This window comes from Ostrinia nubilalis, chromosome Z (genome assembly GCF_963855985.1).
Source record: "Ostrinia nubilalis chromosome Z, ilOstNubi1.1, whole genome shotgun sequence".
Classification (NCBI taxonomy): Eukaryota; Metazoa; Arthropoda; class Insecta; order Lepidoptera; family Crambidae; genus Ostrinia; species Ostrinia nubilalis.
This window is the reverse complement of record NC_087119.1, coordinates 19,041,140-19,060,315: the sequence shown is the minus strand read 5'-3', so window position 1 is coordinate 19,060,315 and position 19,176 is coordinate 19,041,140. Positions and strand designations below refer to the sequence as shown.

Below are 19,176 nucleotides of genomic sequence, written 5' to 3'. Positions count from 1 at the left end.
TCTTCGGCTTGCTGGCCGGCTTCGCCGGCCAGCCTCAGCCGCGGCGCCTCGCTTCCAGCCACCTGCTCCTCAGCCCGCGGGCCGCCTCGCCCCTCCGTGCCTACGCGCTTCTAAATTACACTCTAGGGGTAGGGCAGACAAGACTACGTGGAGTCGGTTTTACGGCGATTCGTTTTTGTCACTAAAGTCATTTATAAGTCAAGCTAAAGAAGAACATAATACTAAAAGTTATATCCATCAGAAATTATATCAATTAAAGAGTATACCAAATAGTCGTTATAACAAATAATATTTATTACAAGTAATGGTTATGTGAAATATTATTTATATTAAACAAAATTACATCAAATGAGTCTTAGATTAAGTAAGGTTTATATCAAATGTCTTTATGCGTTGTGATTGGTATCTGAAATGACATTATTAGAAATGATATATTATATGAAGTAAACATTATATGTGAAAAAATTATATCAAGTGTTATTATAACATACGTTTATTATACAATATGAACGTTATTGAAATGAATTTATATCATATAAACTTATATAAACTGTCACGCACCCATATTTATTTAAATGTTAGCATCACTGTTTCTTGCACTGTTATGTTGGCAGGTTTGACTCTTACAGTACCTAGTGCAAGCGAAAACCGACACTAAGGTGACGAACCTTTTCATTCCGCGACTGTACCTATACCTAGTACTTCGGTAAAGGCTATGATTTTGTTTAAACGAGCATATTTCGCTACTTCCAGTGTTTTGAACCACATTTTCTGAACTAACGCTGTATATTGATGTCCCAGTCCAGAATGTGGGCATCAGAGGCTGACTGTACCCATGAATCCATTCCGTAACGACCTTCACTGGAGCGGTAGTAAATAGTTTCAAGTTAACTAGTGGTTTCTAGAGACTATACATCCTGATAACTCCATTGCCTACTATATTTGTATTAAATTGATGGTATTGCTATGGTTTGAAACGAGTGTTTAGGCGTCACATGTTTAGTACCTAGTTATAAAGTAGATGAAGCGCTGGTAGGGCCCAAAAGATAGTGTGTGCTCCTTAAGGGCCACCATTTTTACTGTATTTTACGTTCTTAAGTGCCATCAGTGGTCAATATTTTAAGATCTTTCTTAAATTTGACATGTTTTTTTGTTTTTTAGTCGCTATAAATTAAAATTAAAATGTCTATTAATATCTACGAGTTGCTTTTATTTTTAATGAAGAAATCAGATACAATGACTTTCAAGTTAATCAAAGGGCAAGATAACGTTAAGTACTGTAAAAAGTTAATTAGAAATGTAAAATATTTAAAGCCGTTTTGTTCTGCCGCCACCTGGAATGAACTCGAATTTTCTCTATACAAAAACAAAGAACAATTACCAGCTCTGTTGTAAAGCACGGATTGCTTTTGTCTGTCATAGTCAAAGGATTTTCCTTTAGTCAATTTTAAAATAAAAACAGTTAGGTCCTACTTTGGCTTTGTAGTTTTGCAAATTTTAGGTCAGATATTTAGTAATTTTTTTTATAATAAAAAAAGGTGACCCGGCGAAATTCGTACAGTGTATGTATGTTCATCAGAAATCATTTAGGATTCTTATGGTGAAAGAATTTTTCAAAGCGGTCTAGTATTCGGAGCCTATTCAATACAAACAAACAATCAAATCTTTCTTCTTCATAATATTATTATTAGACTAGACTACACATACACTGTAATTTTATTCAAGATTTTTTAACAAAATTAATAAAATTACTAACTTATTTATTTATTTATTTATTCAACGTAAAATGCATTGTTTGTTGACAAGCTTAAAGTGTTAACAAAAGCCTGCGGTTACTCTAAAGTAGCTACGGCGGCTAGCTCAACTTGTAATACCGAAGATAAGTGTAGTACCTCATACAATAAAAGATATTTTACCCCAACGAGCGAACATTTATTTTCTATAAAATATTAGTTTGTATAAAATTTTGTTTTGTTGAATTGTGCGGAAACAACTTTGAAGCTACGGTAACTGCAGTTGAAAGGAATATAGAAGGATATTTTTAAAGTGTCTCCATTGTGCTCTGGTACTGTCTCCATAAATATTTCGTTCTGTGTATATTTTTAGCCGACTGCAGTTTCGCCAGTGAAACATATTTCATTATAACACTAAACTTCGAAACGCTCATCTATAAAAGCCATTTCAGTGCCTGTAAAAATTTCATACACTTTCAAACTCTCTCTGTGGACCTTTTATTTAAGGTTTCATTATGTATGGATAAAAGGTTTCGCTGTCCATCACGTATTTTATTTACGTATGTAGTTTAATATCCATTGCAATATCAACATTGTGCATTGGTATCGTCAGTCGTGATAGTTGCTGTGCAAACAAGTAAATTGGTTTTTGCATTTTTAAAGGACATTGTCAGAAACCGCCTAAAAAACCGCCCAAGAACATTAACCCATCATAATTATTTTCTATTTTTTTTAATACATTAAGCACCCTTTCATTCTAATGGACACTTAAGCATTGAAAAATTAAATTAATAAGTCTTTTAACGTTTATTCTATAATACTATTACAACTTCCGGACGTTTTGGTGCGTGGCATGGTCTAAAACCTATCAAGTTCCATAATTTTTGCCGATAAAATCTGTACGAGGCATTACCGTACTTTATTGCTGGGAGTCCATGTATAGTGATGTTCCTGCGGCCATCATAGACAATAAAATATCGATTTTGAAAATAAAATAAATCGATTAAACTGCTTTGAAGACTAGATTTGCGTTAAAAGCTAAAAAGATATTGACACTATTACAAGAAGCTATCTAAAGTGTCCAACTGGTCGAAGGTCGTAAATAAAATAAAAATAATTAGGACCATAAACTGATATTCATGGTATCATAACTGTAAAAGTGTCAGAATCCGATGTTGAATCCAATGCCAGTTGAAGTGTGAGAAACATATATATTTTTTTTTTATGTGACAGGAGGCAATTGAGCAGACGGATAACCTGATATCAACCTAGTATAGTTGCCAGTCTCTCATAATCTATGCCAATGAGGGTTTTCGCGATTGAAAAATCCGCCAGATGGCAATACGTAGACGTGAGGTCCAAATGCTGCATGATTGGTTATTTTTGACATGACATTGACAGATATCCACCAATCATGCAGCATTTGGACCTCGCGTCTACGTATTGCCATCTCGCGGATTTTTCAATCGCGAAAACCCTCATTCATAGCACATGTATAATAATAGACCAAATGAACTTTTATAGATTGTGAAAGAGAAGATAAAGATTTTATTATTTTATTAAAATCTTGCCACGAGGTAGTTTTTCAGTAGAAACCAGGATTGGATAATCGCTACAGGCAAGTATCAGAACATTTTATAAATATTTTTAATCGATTATATCCATGTGAATCGTTTTAATAAATTGTCATTTTACTTTTTCAATTAAAACTTTTTCAATCCCTAGTCTTGTCAAACTGTCATAATGTCAACAAATTATAAATGTCACGTCAGTTGACTCAATTTCAGTCTTCTGTGCGTTTATTGTATTTTTATTTCAATGAAATAGTGCTAAAGGGTTAGTACTAAAACTGAAAGCCTTTTTTCAGAAAGAAAACCAATGTGGTGCCCTTATTATTCATGCTGTTTGAAAGTTACAAGTCAGTGATACAGAGTTGCCGACATTATAACTCCGTAGTGATACCATACCAAAGAAGAAGTTTTCCTAAACACTTGTGTTGTTTTTATATGTGATCGAATAAAAAGGATTAATTCTACTGCTCAAATGGAATAACTTATCCCAAGAGACCGAATATAAAAAAACCTCTCCATAGAAATTATCACCATCACGAGGATGTGAATTTTTTTGAGAATTTGATATTGGTCCTGTAAGAAAAGTAGTTGTATTTCAGTAGTAGAATCAACCCTTCTTGTTTCATCAGCAAGAGTAACTATAAAAACGCCCTGTAGGTAGGTATTATTAAGCTGAAGAGTTTGTTTAGTGTCAAAGACTGTCACACAGTGTAACTTAAATTGGCATATTATGATAATGAACATAAAAACTTAAATAAATATTTATGTTAATATTTTTTCTATTTATTTATTTTCCCAAAGCTTCACAGTGACAGCTGAAACAGCAATACTGTTAACAAAACAGTAAAACTAAACTTGGAACAAACTGTTACAAATATGAGGGGTTTAATATTTTACAAATTAAAATAAAACCGCATGTTGCTTTACTTTCTCGTATAGGTAATAAATGTAATTAATGGCTAGATTATTAATGTAACTTTGTTACCCTCAATAGTGAGGAAATCTTATAAAATGGTAACCCTGATTTTTATTGTCATTCAAGTGCTCTTTCTTCGCATAGGCTTCTGTGATTTGGCCAAGGGCCACACACATTGCGATAACATTATGCGACATTGATTTGACAGCAGCGGAGTGAAGTCTTGCGACTATGCAAAATGATACCCTGTAATCGTAGCGCATACAGACATAGACGGGGCGGGGCACATAGCTCGTAGAGCTGATGGCCGCTGGGGCAGGAAAGTTCTTGAGTGGCGACCACGAGCCGAAAGACGTAGCGTGGGCAGGCCTCCCACTAGGTGGACCGACGATCTGGTGAAGGTCGCGGGAGGTGCCTGTATGCGAGCGGTGCAGGATCGGTCTTCGTGGAAATCCTTGGGGGAGGCCTTTGTCCAGCAGTGGACGTCTTTTCGGCTGAAACGAACGAACGAACGATACGTATTACCACTATTTACCAGACATTACTATTTATTGCATACTCGCCGGATTACACGTATGAGCACGCGCGTAACAGCTTCGGCCTTGCATTATTATAAGATCTTGTTCCGCCCTTTTACGAACTTCCTCCGTGAGGATATCCCCGCCGAATTCTATGATGAACCTATCAAAAGTCATATTCTGCAATGTCAACCCACCACAAGGTGGACCGACGACCTGATAAAGGTAGCGGGAAGGCGCTGGATGCAGGCCGCTACCAACCGTGCGATGTGGAAGTCATTGGGGGAGGCCTATGTTCAGTAGTGGACGTCCTGTGGCTGAAATGATGATGATGATGAAGAAATGAATGAAAATGACAAATCTTCGAACGTGTATAATACCGGGCCAAAGTAATCATATAATTTTGGCACCTTAATAACTATTGCCGTTTTTGTTGTAAAGATCATGCAGCGCTACTTGCGGATATTATTGGAAAGAAAACTATGTGGGCTCTAGATCTGAAGCCGCTTTAACGAACACGAAGTGCTCATACAATGCGGCGTATTTTCTTCCAGTCTTTAGTCAGGACTTTAGTCGAATTAAAACCCCGGTTGAACGTGATATAGCCGCACTAGAATACGATGCTTTTTTGCATAATCGCAAGACTTCGTTCCGGTGTCGACCGAATGTTATCATGATGTATGTGGCCCAGGGGTTACCGTAGCCGCTAAGGTTTGAAACTTCTTGCTTAAAATATTGTAGTCTTTGGCATAGACTACGATGGTAGTCATGGAGATAGGAGTTTGTTATCTCGTGTCAGATGTAAATGGTGAAAAGAAAACTCATGATTCGTGGTATTTTTATGTAATATGTAGGTATTTTATAAAAGTGGAACCCCGAGTGATCTCCAAAACCCATTCTATTATTATATACGATTCGGCTTCGATATCTATAATACAATAGGAGTTTATTTCATGTGTCAGATGACAAGGGTGGAAACAACCTACGATTCATGTTGTTTATTTACGTGCAATATGTGGGCATATTGTAAAAGTGGAATGCCGAGTTGTATTTCTAAAACTTGTTCTATTATTTTATACTATTTGGCTGCGACTCGGCGTGACGACAATACAAAACATTTTTCGCGAATCGGTGTTCATACATTCACACAATACATTAGACGCCATGTTGTCATAAACGACATATTATAAAATCGCTGTGATTTAATATTCTTAATCATTAATTTTATGGCAAGTGTCCATCAGGAATCATTGTTCTTACACACAGAATCGTATTATTTCGCTTTCGGGTAGTAATATGTCAAAATTGTTGGTTCTTTAGGCGAACAATGTATGGAGAACGAACATTGTCCTTTATTGGATTCCACTAGCAACTTCATTTACCAACGGCGAATGAATTCGTACATATTTCTCAGAATTGACACCTAAAGTCTTTTGCTTAAACGTGAGTAATAGTACTCGTAATGAAATAACTCGATCCAATAATCGCACTAATTAATTCCAAATAATTATTTATTGGTTTACAAAATACGAAGGAAGAGAGAAGGAAAATTTTATAAACATGCCAAATCTAGCACAGAATCTTAGACACAAGTAATTCCCATACAACAAGGACAGGTCAAGATATAAACCTTTTTTATACCTAAAGTTTTTTATGAACAATAAAAACGTTATCAAAGCAAAAAAAGAGCAAATGCGGTCATCTACTATAAGCACACAATGACGGCACCAAAAACGGTTTCCAATTTAGATTGTGTGCCTCGGATACCAGATTAATATTCCCTCAGCGCGTTTCTACTCGGACAGCTGGAAAAATTTCATTTGTTTTAAGTATATTCAGCAGTGTGTATATCGCGAACAAAAGCTATTATTTATGAACTACTTACACCTGGCACAAGGGCAATTTCCCACAGTGGGCATTTTTGCCCGAACGGGGCTCTATCTAGCGAGTCGCTCGAATCTGGATGCTTTTACCAAATTGCGGACAGGCCCGCGAAGGGTTATAGAGTTGGGATTGGGTTATCTTGCCTGAGGTTTTTTCCTTCTATTTCTATTGGTAATTCAGACTTTTCACATAATTATTTTCACCCTACCTAGTCTATTACAGTTTGTTTTTATTACTTTATCAATTTGTAAAGAAAGAGCTATTCTCAAATCTATATGATAAAAAATATTTACCATGCTATAGTCACGCTAAAACTCAAGAATGACTGGGCCGATTCAGCTATTTTGGTTTTGAAAGGTTTATCCAGTTTAATATAAAAAATCGGCAATACGAAGTTTGCCGGGTAAGCAGTTGAAAATCAAAATTAAATTTTAAATATCATACCTGGAAACTAATGGACGTAGTCAATATAACCGTATTAAACAAGGTGTATTTTTAGAATTGACTCGAGTGTTGACCCACTCAAACTAGTAGTACAAACTTTGTCCAGACATTTCTCGGTGGATTCCGATATTGAGCTAAAATTACTAACTTATTTTTAAACAATACCGGGTGAGTAGCTCAAAATAATAACAGTGAACTTAGAACAGTCTTTTTCTCTGTAATTTAGGTACGACTATAACATTTACAAAATAAAAAAAGAAATTATAGCCGTAAGTTTTCCAAGAATCAATTTCACTTAGGCCAATGCAAATTGCAGTAATGGTCTGAACTCACTCTTTAGTTTTTGGAAACTTCTACACCCTGTATATTTTAGAACTTTCTGTTCCTTTCATTGCCTTCGTAGACCGTATCGTTTCATGGCATAAAACAACAATCTTGTTAAAGTTACTACGGTATAAAAAATACAACATTTTTAGTGCTCAATTTCTTCAGCCCGGATCTACGGCATACATCTGCATACTACAATATACGGATTGTTATAAACCATTAATTTCGGGTTCGAGGTAAGTTTTGCAGTAAAAAAGTGTCGCCAATATGTCGATAGCTTTCATACTCGTTCGTGCCTCTCACATAAAACATTTTCACACGTAAACATTGCAAATAAATGGGCACGTTTTGTGTTGGTCAGCTAGGAGTATAATAGCAGGATAGGCAGGACGATGTATGTTTGATAGCATTTATAGTGGATTTTTTGTATGGTATGTTAGTCCACTTCAAAAACGTATACCTAGAGTAGATACCAGAGGTGTGGCGGTAAAGCTTTATAGGAAAACTGCTCATTTTCCCGTAACTGACAGAGCAAAGTTAAGAAAGTTTGATGCTTACTGAAGTGCTCTTTTTACCCGCTCTATTTTACCAAACTAATTAACATCTACTTACTACGACTACACGCTGATCGAGTTATCGATATTAATCGACATCGACACCACTGCAGCAAAAGTGGCTCGATTATAAAAGTCGGGCCCTAAAATGAAACTTTAATCGAGTTATTCGCCGTCGCCCGTCGTAAACGTTACTCGTAAACCGAAGTAGTTCTTATCACGATGTCACTGATACTAAGAAAATTGCTGGAAGAATGCCTTATCGTTGACGGAGAAACGGATTACCCGTTCTTTTGGCCATACAGTTAATTACAAAACTTGAAAAAGGACCTCTAAATTTTCATAATTAAATGCATTTCTGGATGTAGGCCTACAAAGTTCCCAGAAATAAAGCTTGGCAAAATAAAACTTTAAGTCCCACAGTACGTTCTGAGGTTTTTTTAATTTGTTTTTATTTATCGCAAAATCAACTATTGAGGTAAAAAGCACACCAAAACACTTAATTACAAAACACCCACACAAAAACGGTGCCTAGAAACGTGTATGGAAATATGTCGGCACCACTTTACTTCATGTAATTGAAGTTTACGAGTAGGTCGTAATTTTAGATGAACTACCTTAAATATTCTGGCGTTAATTAAAGCTTCTATGAATCTGTGAGGCTTCTATTATAGGCTTAGTGTAAAATCTCTCGTTATGGGAGAATTCAATTTATTAAAATTGTTATTCTAGATTATTTTGGCAACTTTGTATGCTACAGCATTTGAAGAGCCGAAGCACACGATGTATTGCGGCGGCGGCGGTGCGACGCCGGAGCAGGGTCGCTGCGTTGTCTCACATAGAAATATCTGTGGCATGTCACGCAAGAAGCGCTGCGGCGCCGCACCGGTGAATGCGTTGCGACGTCGGAGCGGCACTGCTCAGTTGTTTCTGTCCAGCATTGCTGGGGTGCCCCAGCGGCGCAGCTGCGACATAACAACGTTGCGGCGCCGCACCGCTCGTGTGCCTTAGAGAGATGCCACACGGGCGTTGTCTGTGTGGTGCGTTAGCTGTGCGTCGTCTGAGCGGTGACGCTCCGTCGTTCTACATATAAAACTGAACGATATGCCACACGATGCGTTGAAATCACGGACGGCGACGCGACGCACGCGCAACGCACAAGGAGAGGAGGGAGACGAGGTGGGTAAGGGAGATGCGTTGAAACGACGGAGCGGCAACGCAGTATTTAATTATTATTATTCAATTCAATTATTTTATTCAACTCCATTGTCGTTCAAAACACCAACGCTGCGACTTCGGAGATAGCTGTGTTGACGCAGCGCCGACGTAGCGCTTGTGTGGCAGTTACTGCGTTGAAATAATTGCGTTGCGATAACGCGTCGCAGTCGCAACGCTCGTGTGGCACCTCTCTTAGCTCTTATACCAATCCGGATAAACTTTGCACTGAACCGTTTCCACTTTAAAATCAGCGTTTGCTCGACGAGTGTTCACGTAGCACGAGGCGCATATGATTTACATTCGATATTGGGAAAAGTCTTTGAAGCACCGTTTGTTTAGCTGTCTACTTACTGAGGCGCGAAGGATAAGAGAGCAGTACCTCTATTACGAAAAACTTTCGAGTTCGTTTCGTTGCGTATTCAAAGTGTCATCGAAAAATTTTGTATGAAAAATTAAACAGCGCCCCCTAGGGCGGCTATAATATAGGGGGCGCTGTTTAATTTGTGGGATATGATGCTCAACCACAATAAGGAAGCTAGATGTTAGTGCTTCCTTCCGAGCGGGTGTTATGCTCGGGGACCAAGGTCCAATTTACACCATCTTGGTTTGTCTATATATACTTGGCAGGATCTAAAACTCCGTCACCGCGATGCAGGTTTGTATGAGCGGCGGAGTGTGCCATAGTGAAGTAGTGACAGCGCCATCTGTTGGTCACTAGTTTGTAGTGGCGTCGCCACAAATTTTTCATACAAAATTTTTCGATGACACTTTGAATACGCAACGAAACGAACTCGAAAGTTTTTCGTAATAGAGGTACGGAGGTTGTGATAGAATGAAATTGATTTTGTTATTCGTACTTATTTTATTGTTTGCATATGAAGGGTATGTTTATAGGCATCATCTTTTATTTAAATCCCAAGTTTTAGAACGCTAAACCAAATTAAAAAAAACACACATCCAAAAAACTAACTCTTGCATATTTTTTTAAAATAAAATTGTTGAAATACATAAAAGTGACAGCTAAAAAAAACTTCCTCAATCGCTTTTGAAAATATTAAGAGTCAAAATCCATTTGGGAATTCCTTATATTTCTAAGAAGCACATTCACCTACGTCGACTCTACATTTGAGCACGGAGCTTTCGTATATTCCGGCACCACGCGTGGGTATGTGTATTGTGTGCTTAGTCCACGCACGTACAATGACGTTTTGTGCTGACAGCAATTACCCACACATTAAAAAGTTTTTATTGATTTACCGTTTTTTCGTCTGGCTGCTTCATCAAAGGGTGCACCGACTAACGTTTGGTATGGCTCAATGAATGCAACGCGCGAGCCGCCAGATTTAACGCACAGTCAATTTGCGACCAAACGTTTAGAATATTGGATATCCATTTTGATACTCCAGTAAACCGTGATCATGCGGTGTTTTTCCGCTTGCATGTTAGAATAGTTTTAAATTATAAAAAAGGCGAGCAAATACAAACAAAAAGCTTTTGTCAGTCAAAATTAATACAACGCTTCATAGTTCACAAGCAATTCGGCTACAATGTATTCTAACAAGATTTTCGTCGTTGGATTTTGTTTTGCCTTCTCTCGCTTGAATATTTTTTTAATTTCCAACTCTTTTCTGTGCGAAATTATATTTCTATTTTATAAGATTTCTTAGATCTTTAACCTTTTTTTACGTAGCTACAAAGTCGTAAATCTGTCGGTGTCCGCAAAAAAGTGGTATGTTTTGGTCAAGTTTTTCGTGCCAATGCCTTACAAACTAGGACGTCGCGTAGCCTCACCTAACATTTTTAATGAGGTTGCCGCCGACAGAACGGGTAAGGAAGCGAGTATTTGCACAATTGCCTAGATACCCGTGTATGTACATTTTACGAACGAGTGCGCCCGCTTTGACGTGCGAGGCGTGAGGTCCAGGCAAACTAGTGTGTCGACTTTCAAGTTCCTTGTACGTTTGGAAGACTATTTATATTGACAGATTTACTTGCACTTGAGATTTTAAATGTTTAGACAACGATTACTTTTGGTGATTCCGTGTTCTTTAGATATCTTTTGGGATTGAATCAAACATAATGATAAATTAGCCTAAAAGTTTAAGACCATATCCAACAATAAAAAAATATCATACTCGGTACTTTACCTGGCGTTAACTTCAAAACAAACTTCGTTCATTCAAGTCACGTTTTATTATTCTCTAAAGTAAAACTAGTTTTATTGATGACTAAGACAGTAATAAAACTTAGAAGTAATACGAGTATTTTAGCTGGCACTAATTAGCATAGATGCGTTTAATGGACATAAGAACGTGCCGTTACTAAGTTCTTATTAACCTTCGACCTGAAAATAGCAGTACCTCTAGCATGAACAACTTTCGTCTTCGAATCGTTTGCGTATTCGATACTCAACCTTCGAATTGAACGATAACGTGACAATTTTGATTCTCAAAATAAGTTTCGTGCAACCATTTCTCTTTACTAAGTTCACTTTACGACACGTTCACAAGGGCGCTGTTGTAGTTTTCGTAGTCTTTTGATGGCGATTCTAATACGCAAACGATTCGAACTCGAAAGTTTTTCGTGCTAGCCGTACAGAACAGATGTCGTGTTGTGAATTGAACACGGCGTAGGTAACATTTTGACAGACCTCTCAACTTTATTCAATTCCATTCAGCATGTGTAAGAAAATGTCAATTTTTATAACAATATTTATGATATAATAATATGAATACATGAACGTTAAGATTTACCATGACTTAATTTTGAATTCCTAATTGAGAATTCAGCGAATTCGGAACATTTGCGTCCATTGTGTCGCACTTATGAATCATTATGTACGAGTAATTAGTCTTTACGAGCAATTGTAAATTTCATTCATTCATTAATCATACAAAAACATAATCATAAAATGATTTTGAATACCTTTCATTAACCAACCAACTTTCGTCATATTTTCCAGCTACAAACCTGTTGGTTCTATTAAAGGCAGAATTTAACATGTTACTTCTTCTATAAAATTGTTAAAAAGTATGCTAAGAGTAACAACAAAAAAAATTATGAAAATTGGAAGAGTTAGGCTTCCACAGACTAAACGCGGGTCAGAAGCAGTGCCGGTCAGTTGCAGCGCGGCAGTAAGCACACTGAAGGCAGCGGCAGTTTCAAAGCAGTTACAACGCGGGCGGTTGAAAAAAAATACAATATTCGTAATCCGCGTTTGGTCTACCGAAGCCTTTAATCTGCCTTGCATGTAGGTAGAGGGTAAAAAACAATGAAAAAGAATCGATAAGCTAATAACAACACTTCAGGCATGTATGTGAAATGAATGCATCCTTTTATCGCTCGAAATGGAATGAGCAATTCTAAAACTTGCAAAGAGCTACCTACCATCGTCATTCCCGTGTTCTCCGTTAAAAATGTTAAAGTCTAAAAAGAGAAGTTGTTTTCCAATAGACCAACGGACAAAGGAGGGAAATAGCAATTTTAACGCTATCAAGTTTTAGAATTTTTGAAGGTGCCTTTACTTCGCGTTTCCTTTAAACTCTTTACTGGATATTTTTGGTCATAATAACAAATCGGTTTGGGGACTATCTGTTTTGATTAGATGAAAATGTTCGTTTTCCTCGTAAATGTGATATTTTTAGAAATGACGGTTAATTTTCTACAAATATAAAAGCTTGTTTGTTGGTTTATTGAATGCATCCAAACAATATTTTTTTCCTTCTTGTGTACACTTTTATCCTTAATGTAAACGCTTAAAGATATGACATAGACAATATTGTGTGTTACTAACCGTAAAAATCTAGGCAAATAAATAAGATTTTCCTCAATTACTTGTTGAGATTTGACAATGTTCCTTGGACGAAAAAGTCTTAATAGAAAGTGGTTTTAAATTATGGTAACATAAAAAATCTCCTCTAAAGCTGATTCGATGTAGGTAGGTACAATTCTCTTCTCCGCCCTTCATCAATAGATACCTCCTGTTAATTAGTACGTTTTTGTGATGTAACAAAGGTTAGGTGACCCGGATAAACAAACAAAGTATTAGATAGCCTTAATTTAATACAAGAAAATTTCTTACTGGAATTCTTAAAACATTTTTGTCAAAAGAATTTATTATGCCTATTCAAATAAAGTAATTTTAATAATTCCTATTAGAGATAATGAAAAATTTCGAGACAAACTTTCGTACGTTAATAAATGAACTTTGTTTCTGAACCAAATAAATAATATTATGTTTATTACTGTTTCTACAACTAATGACATCTTTGCCGTCAATATTCGCATATCAGTTTAGTTGGGAGACTACAAAGAAACCGTTGTACAAAGAGATAAAGAAAGATGCTGCCATCTAATTAGTTTGCAATCTCTTGTATAGTGCTGTTTGTACGAGTAGAAGTCTTTTAAATTTCCTTTTTAGTTATTATTACTGTAGTTTATTAAAACTACATAATTAGTTTTTTGAAAGACTAACATAGTTTTGAAGAATAAAGGGAAGTTTCTTAAAAGTCTAAATTTAACCGAAAGCTGTTTGGTTGTGTCATTTTTACTGCTCTAGCGGGCAAGTTAGACCCTTCTTGTAAGTTCATAAGTTCTGACGTCTTTGTTGGCGCAATCTCCGTGGTATAAAGGCGCGTCCCTAGTCCCTACGAAGCCGCGCTTTGAGGCCCGGCTTCCCAATACTTTTTGTGTTTTTTAGTACGCGCCCACATTAAAAAAAGCGGCGTAGTTCTTAACGTAGCGCCTGTTTCGTTAAAATTGAAGAGAAGACTTTACTTAAGCTTAAATAGCGTTTATGTTACTATAGTCGGACTCAGTGCGACCTTTTTTATAAATGTAAAACCAGTTTATCTACTTAACTTCAATAATATTATGCACGGCCGCGTGTCCTGGCCCTCCTTGCAAAATAGCGTGGCTAACTTTTTTATAGAACGACAACCGACTCACATCTCAGACCTCACACAGTACAGTACACAGTACAATAAATACTCGCGAGTTTTATCTGGGTGGCTGGCCTCTCAGACTTCCGTGCCTCTAGTAGGGACGTCCCTTAACAATCGCGGAATGTTAACAATGTTTCATTCTTCAGTCAGATTCATAAAGCTTTTGTTTCATATTTTTTAGGACGGAATCTTGAAAACGTGATTTAATTAAATAGGTAACGAAAAGCATTTATTTCTTCTTCGTTCCTTCCCCTTCGTAGCGGAGAGCGTTACGATGTAGCAGAATGTATAGGTAGGTACGCGTTATGATCTCGTAGCTACACGGCTCGTAGCACTCGTAGCATATTATGTAGCTAATAAATCTTCATGATACGTGATTTCGTGATATCTATGCCCAACGTTTACAAACTATCTTAATATAGTGACTAGCTTGTTACTGAAACAGGTAATTGATTGACACTGCGACGACCTATCACGGGCGTTATCACTAACACACGCCGCCTTACGACAAAGGCTTTCCTTTCAGCGTGCAATAACATAGCCCAAGTTATTTGCGTGTAAATCGGTGATGCTGGTGTGGGTTTCTATAGAAATATTGAGGGGTGTTTACAATATCCCGGAGCGCCCTTCGTCCCAGCTTAGTGGGACACAGCACGGCGCGACCTGCGTAAAGGGCCCGGGTATGCTACGTAGATGTAAATATGCCCATCGAGCCCCTGGGCCCTGGCAAGGCTGACAACTTGCCTAATATTGTACTCGTAGTAAAGTGACATGTGTCAACAGAATAAAATATTTATTTATTGAGCTTGAGTAAATTAGACTATTTGACACCACCAATCAATCTCTCTTATAGATTTTGTATAGCAAATTAGCAATACAAGCAAGTAACGTCACTATTTTATCAACTCGAAACTACTTTTATCCATTATAATGCAACCAAAAATATTACAGAAAATTTAAAATTAATTAAGTTTTTGAGACCAGAATGAAGTCTTTTTAAAAAAAATGTGATTTCGAATTATTGGGGAATGGTGTCAAATTATAGTCTATAATAATCTTATTTTTTAGGCAGAAAATATGAAAACTTAGTTAATTATTAATTTTAACGCATATTTAGTAGTATATTCATGAGGGTTGATGTTGTGGATAGCAATTTTGCGGTTTTATCGGCACATCGAAATGTTTTAACTGATTAATAATCACATTTAGTTAAGTAATGGAATAAATTGATGATTCAATCACCTCCATTTTATTCAGGATAATTTAACGGGAACGCGTTAAAAAGAACAGTCACTGTATATTAACCAGCCCACTATTGATTGCAATCAATTACCACTATTTTTATTTGATTGGAAATATTGAAAACTTAATTAAGGCAGAGTATTGACATTATTTTCATGAAGAGCCGAGGACCAAAATTGTTTAGGCAGATTGTATACCTAACTCATGTAATGTATGCCTAATAAATAATTTATGAGAAGTCCTATCGTAATTAATATCTTTAGAGTATTAAATACAGTATAGTCTAAACACAGGAAATTTATTCAAAGAAAATAAACAGAATACATAATAAATGGATAAGCTGCTAAGTTTTTTGGATAAATTAGTTCCCGGCTTCGGACTTCGCACGAGTGTAATGTATGATACTTACCTAAAGCCTACTCTTGAATTTTTTATGAAAACCGTATTGTAATTCGTAGTAACAAACAACTCTGTTTTGTAGAGAGAACAAACTTTTGTGTACGAGTATATCTTTTTCTACCATTAATAGATTTCGGTAGCCGAATGAGGTCGAAATGACATACCTACATGGTGATTTTGTTATCAATATCCAAATTGTTTTTAATAAGTTCTAAGAGATATCTCTCTCTTATAGAACAATTTAAAAATACAACTTTATCTTAATATTCTTAATCGCGGTATTTTTCGAGAAAAACAATCTTGAAAATCTAATTAGCGGGTGCCCTTATCTTAATTTTTAAAGGTTAAGGCTTATTTTCGCGTACCATTATGTCTATTAAGCTTTGTAGTAAACTGTGTGTACCTACGTATTTTTCTATGGACGAAGCAAATTATCCACGTGAGCCAATTTTGAAACCGAAATATTTATAAAACAAAAATTGTTTTCTTTACGTAAATCGATTAAGTTACTGATTCTGAGTCGCTCCTAAAACTTTGGATACTGATAACAAAATCACCCTGTAAGTATATGATATATGTATTAAATTGAATCAGTGTCCAGCATAATTTAAGGAACTGCTGATAACTCGGTCAGTGGAATAAATGGTGATGTTTTGTAATAAATATGGGACGTTCCGTCCCTGCCCTGCTCACGTGGCGCGCGGCCTTGGTCCCGGCTTACGGTACAAGCCGCGGGACAATCTCACCCGCACCCGGATATTTTATAGCCCCTGCACATTAGGCCACTGGTGGCGAATTCGAGTGGCTACGAATTTTGTATTATACTTGTATCTAGTTAATAATGAAAAAGGGACGTTTTAATGTGATCCGTCCCTGCCCTGCTCACGTGGCGTGCGGCCTTGGTCCCGGCTTACGGCACAAGCCGCGGGACAATCTCACCCGCACCCGGATATTTTAAGGCCCCTGCACATTAGGCCACTGGTGGCCAACACAAGTGGCTACGATTTTTTTACATACAACGGTGAAGATTTGGCCTGTATACTTATCATCTGATGGGTAATTTCATATCTTGGAGTTGCTACATATTATACTTTGCATCGACCTCACTCGGTCAATTCGAGTGGCTATTAATGAAAGTAAACTATGGTCTAAAAAGAAGCAGATAAGACCAATCGTTCTAAAGACACCTATAGGCTTATAAATTTAGACACCATGGATGTCGCTTCAGTACCTCTAGTACGAAAAACTTTCGAGTTCGTTTCGTTGCGTATTCAAAGTGTCATCGAAAAATTTTGTATGAATAATTAAACAGCGCCCCCTAGGGCGGCTATAATATAGGGGGCGCTGTTTAATTTTTCATACAAAATTTTTCGATGACACTTTGAATACGCAACGAAACGAACTCGAAAGTTTTTCGTACTAGAGGTACAGTTGTTGAAACTCACACGAAATGAAAATTATGAGAGCTTTAAATTAGTATGCGGTAACTAGAAAACACAGTATTTTTTATTATTACTGAACGAATTACGAAGTATTTTCATATCAAAATAAGTAAGCGTTTTAATTTTAAAGGTCCCTTATAATTACTAATACGAAACCATTGACTTAATATTGCTTTTCTTTGACCAATTGAATTATAATTTCGTCTACCACATGAGTAAATAAATTAATAATTAAAAGATTGAAAGTATTAACCTAATTTACATAAAATATGTTAAAATTATTTAATTTTCATCACACATTCACATTTCACACATTCTAGCCTCAGGACGTCCACTGCTGAAGATAGGCATTATGTTATTTACTTAATATAAATAACACACATTTTGATTGAAATATTTGGTTGTTGATTTAATTATCTTGACCATAAATACATTTGCAAATAAATATTAATTGAGACAGCCTTGTAAGCCTAAGAAAGTTTTTAAATTAAGTAACGTAACTTTATTTAATTTGGTTAGGTAGACTAGAAAACAATTTTGTAATGTAAAACAATTTCTAAGCTTCTTCCAAGAAACCAAACTTATTATAAAATTATTTGCAAAATTAAAGACCTTAAATTTTTTGTTGTGAAGTGTTTTTTATTATCTTTCGCTGACAATGGAGCTTCGCAAATAATAAAAGCACTCGAATGTCAAAGATTCTTTAAATGCAATTTTAGCAAAGGCAGTAAAAACCGAAACGTAAACATCATGAAACGCGCGCGTAAAACAACCGCCAAAATGGTTTTTACTGCCGGGCACATTTATTTACTGGCCATTAATTTCGTTTATTTTTCAAATTAAGAAAAAAATATTTTTTCAATATTTAAAATTCGAATAAGTTTTGTACGTACCTTGATCGCCCGCGTTGTTTTCGGCCCGCGTAGGCTGCATGTGGCTAGCGTCTAACACACACCGGTTGCGCGTGGATACTGCCGGCCGTCGCGTTGGCGGGATTCACGGAGACACCAGCCTAGTGTCGCGCTCCATCGATACCTCGCTCGGATGGGGTAAACTATCGATACAAAATTGACAAAACCGTCTCACTGCTATATTGCGAACCGTTTGACTTCCCGCAGCATCCACTTTCGTTCGTTTCGAAGTAAAATCTTCTATAACTTAAAATGTTAATTCCTTTTTTACTATCGTGCAGGAATCGGTCAGAATTTAATATCCGTGCATGTAAAAATATAAAGTTTCTGTGTATCTAAGTAATACGTGAATTTGGCTATCTTCATCCCAAGAAGGTAAAATGTTGTATCGTAAAAATTCCGCCCATTCTCCACGCACGAACGCAGTGGCTTGTTTTTAAAGGGGCCCAGCGGCAGGGCCTTGGTAAAATAACATTCTTGGGTTTTCGGCAAGCATCAAGAAGGTCAGCCCTAAAGGAGGCGCATGCGTAGACACCATCTACGAACGATTGCCGGGCAGACTTTCCACGTTGATTGATTCACGAACTTGTGCGCAGGTTAACTCACCCGAGGCACGTGCCTAAGTAACGCACTGCCATCCTTAAAAGAACTTCCCACCCCCCTCGCGACCGCCGCGAGCGCGACCCTGAGTAGCCTGCTGCCAAAAATCAACAGTTCAGCTGAAGCTGGCCGGTTTTATCTAGGCACTGGTGGAGTGCGTGCGTCATTTGTTTTGAAAATGGAATCGTAACGCCCCACAGTATGTTATGAGACTGTATAATCGGACATTCTCATTTATTTGATGAACCGTATAGAGCTCAGTTATACAAACATGATAGTAAAACTCCCGTTTGAAAATTCCAAGTAGTTTTCGCGGTATAAAAATTCAAAGTTACCTATTTTTTTACTTCATAATTATGCAAAAATATTCTCACTCGTTAACTAATAACATTTAATTCAGAATTGTTATAATACTTCATAGAGCTCTTAAAACTACTCGTAATAAGCGTATTTAAGTGCTTCGTAAACGCATTC

General features: G+C 36.8%; 1 protein-coding gene across 1 annotated transcript in view; it reads right to left on the bottom strand.

The window, feature by feature from the left end:
- Window positions 1-18,149, bottom strand: part of LOC135086787 (dipeptidase 1-like) — a 229,171-nt gene extending 211,022 nt beyond the window's left edge. The window contains exon 1 of the mRNA XM_063981579.1: window positions 18,085-18,149. Within this exon, the coding sequence (XP_063837649.1) occupies window positions 18,085-18,124 (40 nt within the window). The 5' untranslated portion in view covers window positions 18,125-18,149. The remainder of the gene's footprint in view (window positions 1-18,084) is intronic.
- Between the last annotated feature and the right edge of the window lie 1,027 nt (window positions 18,150-19,176).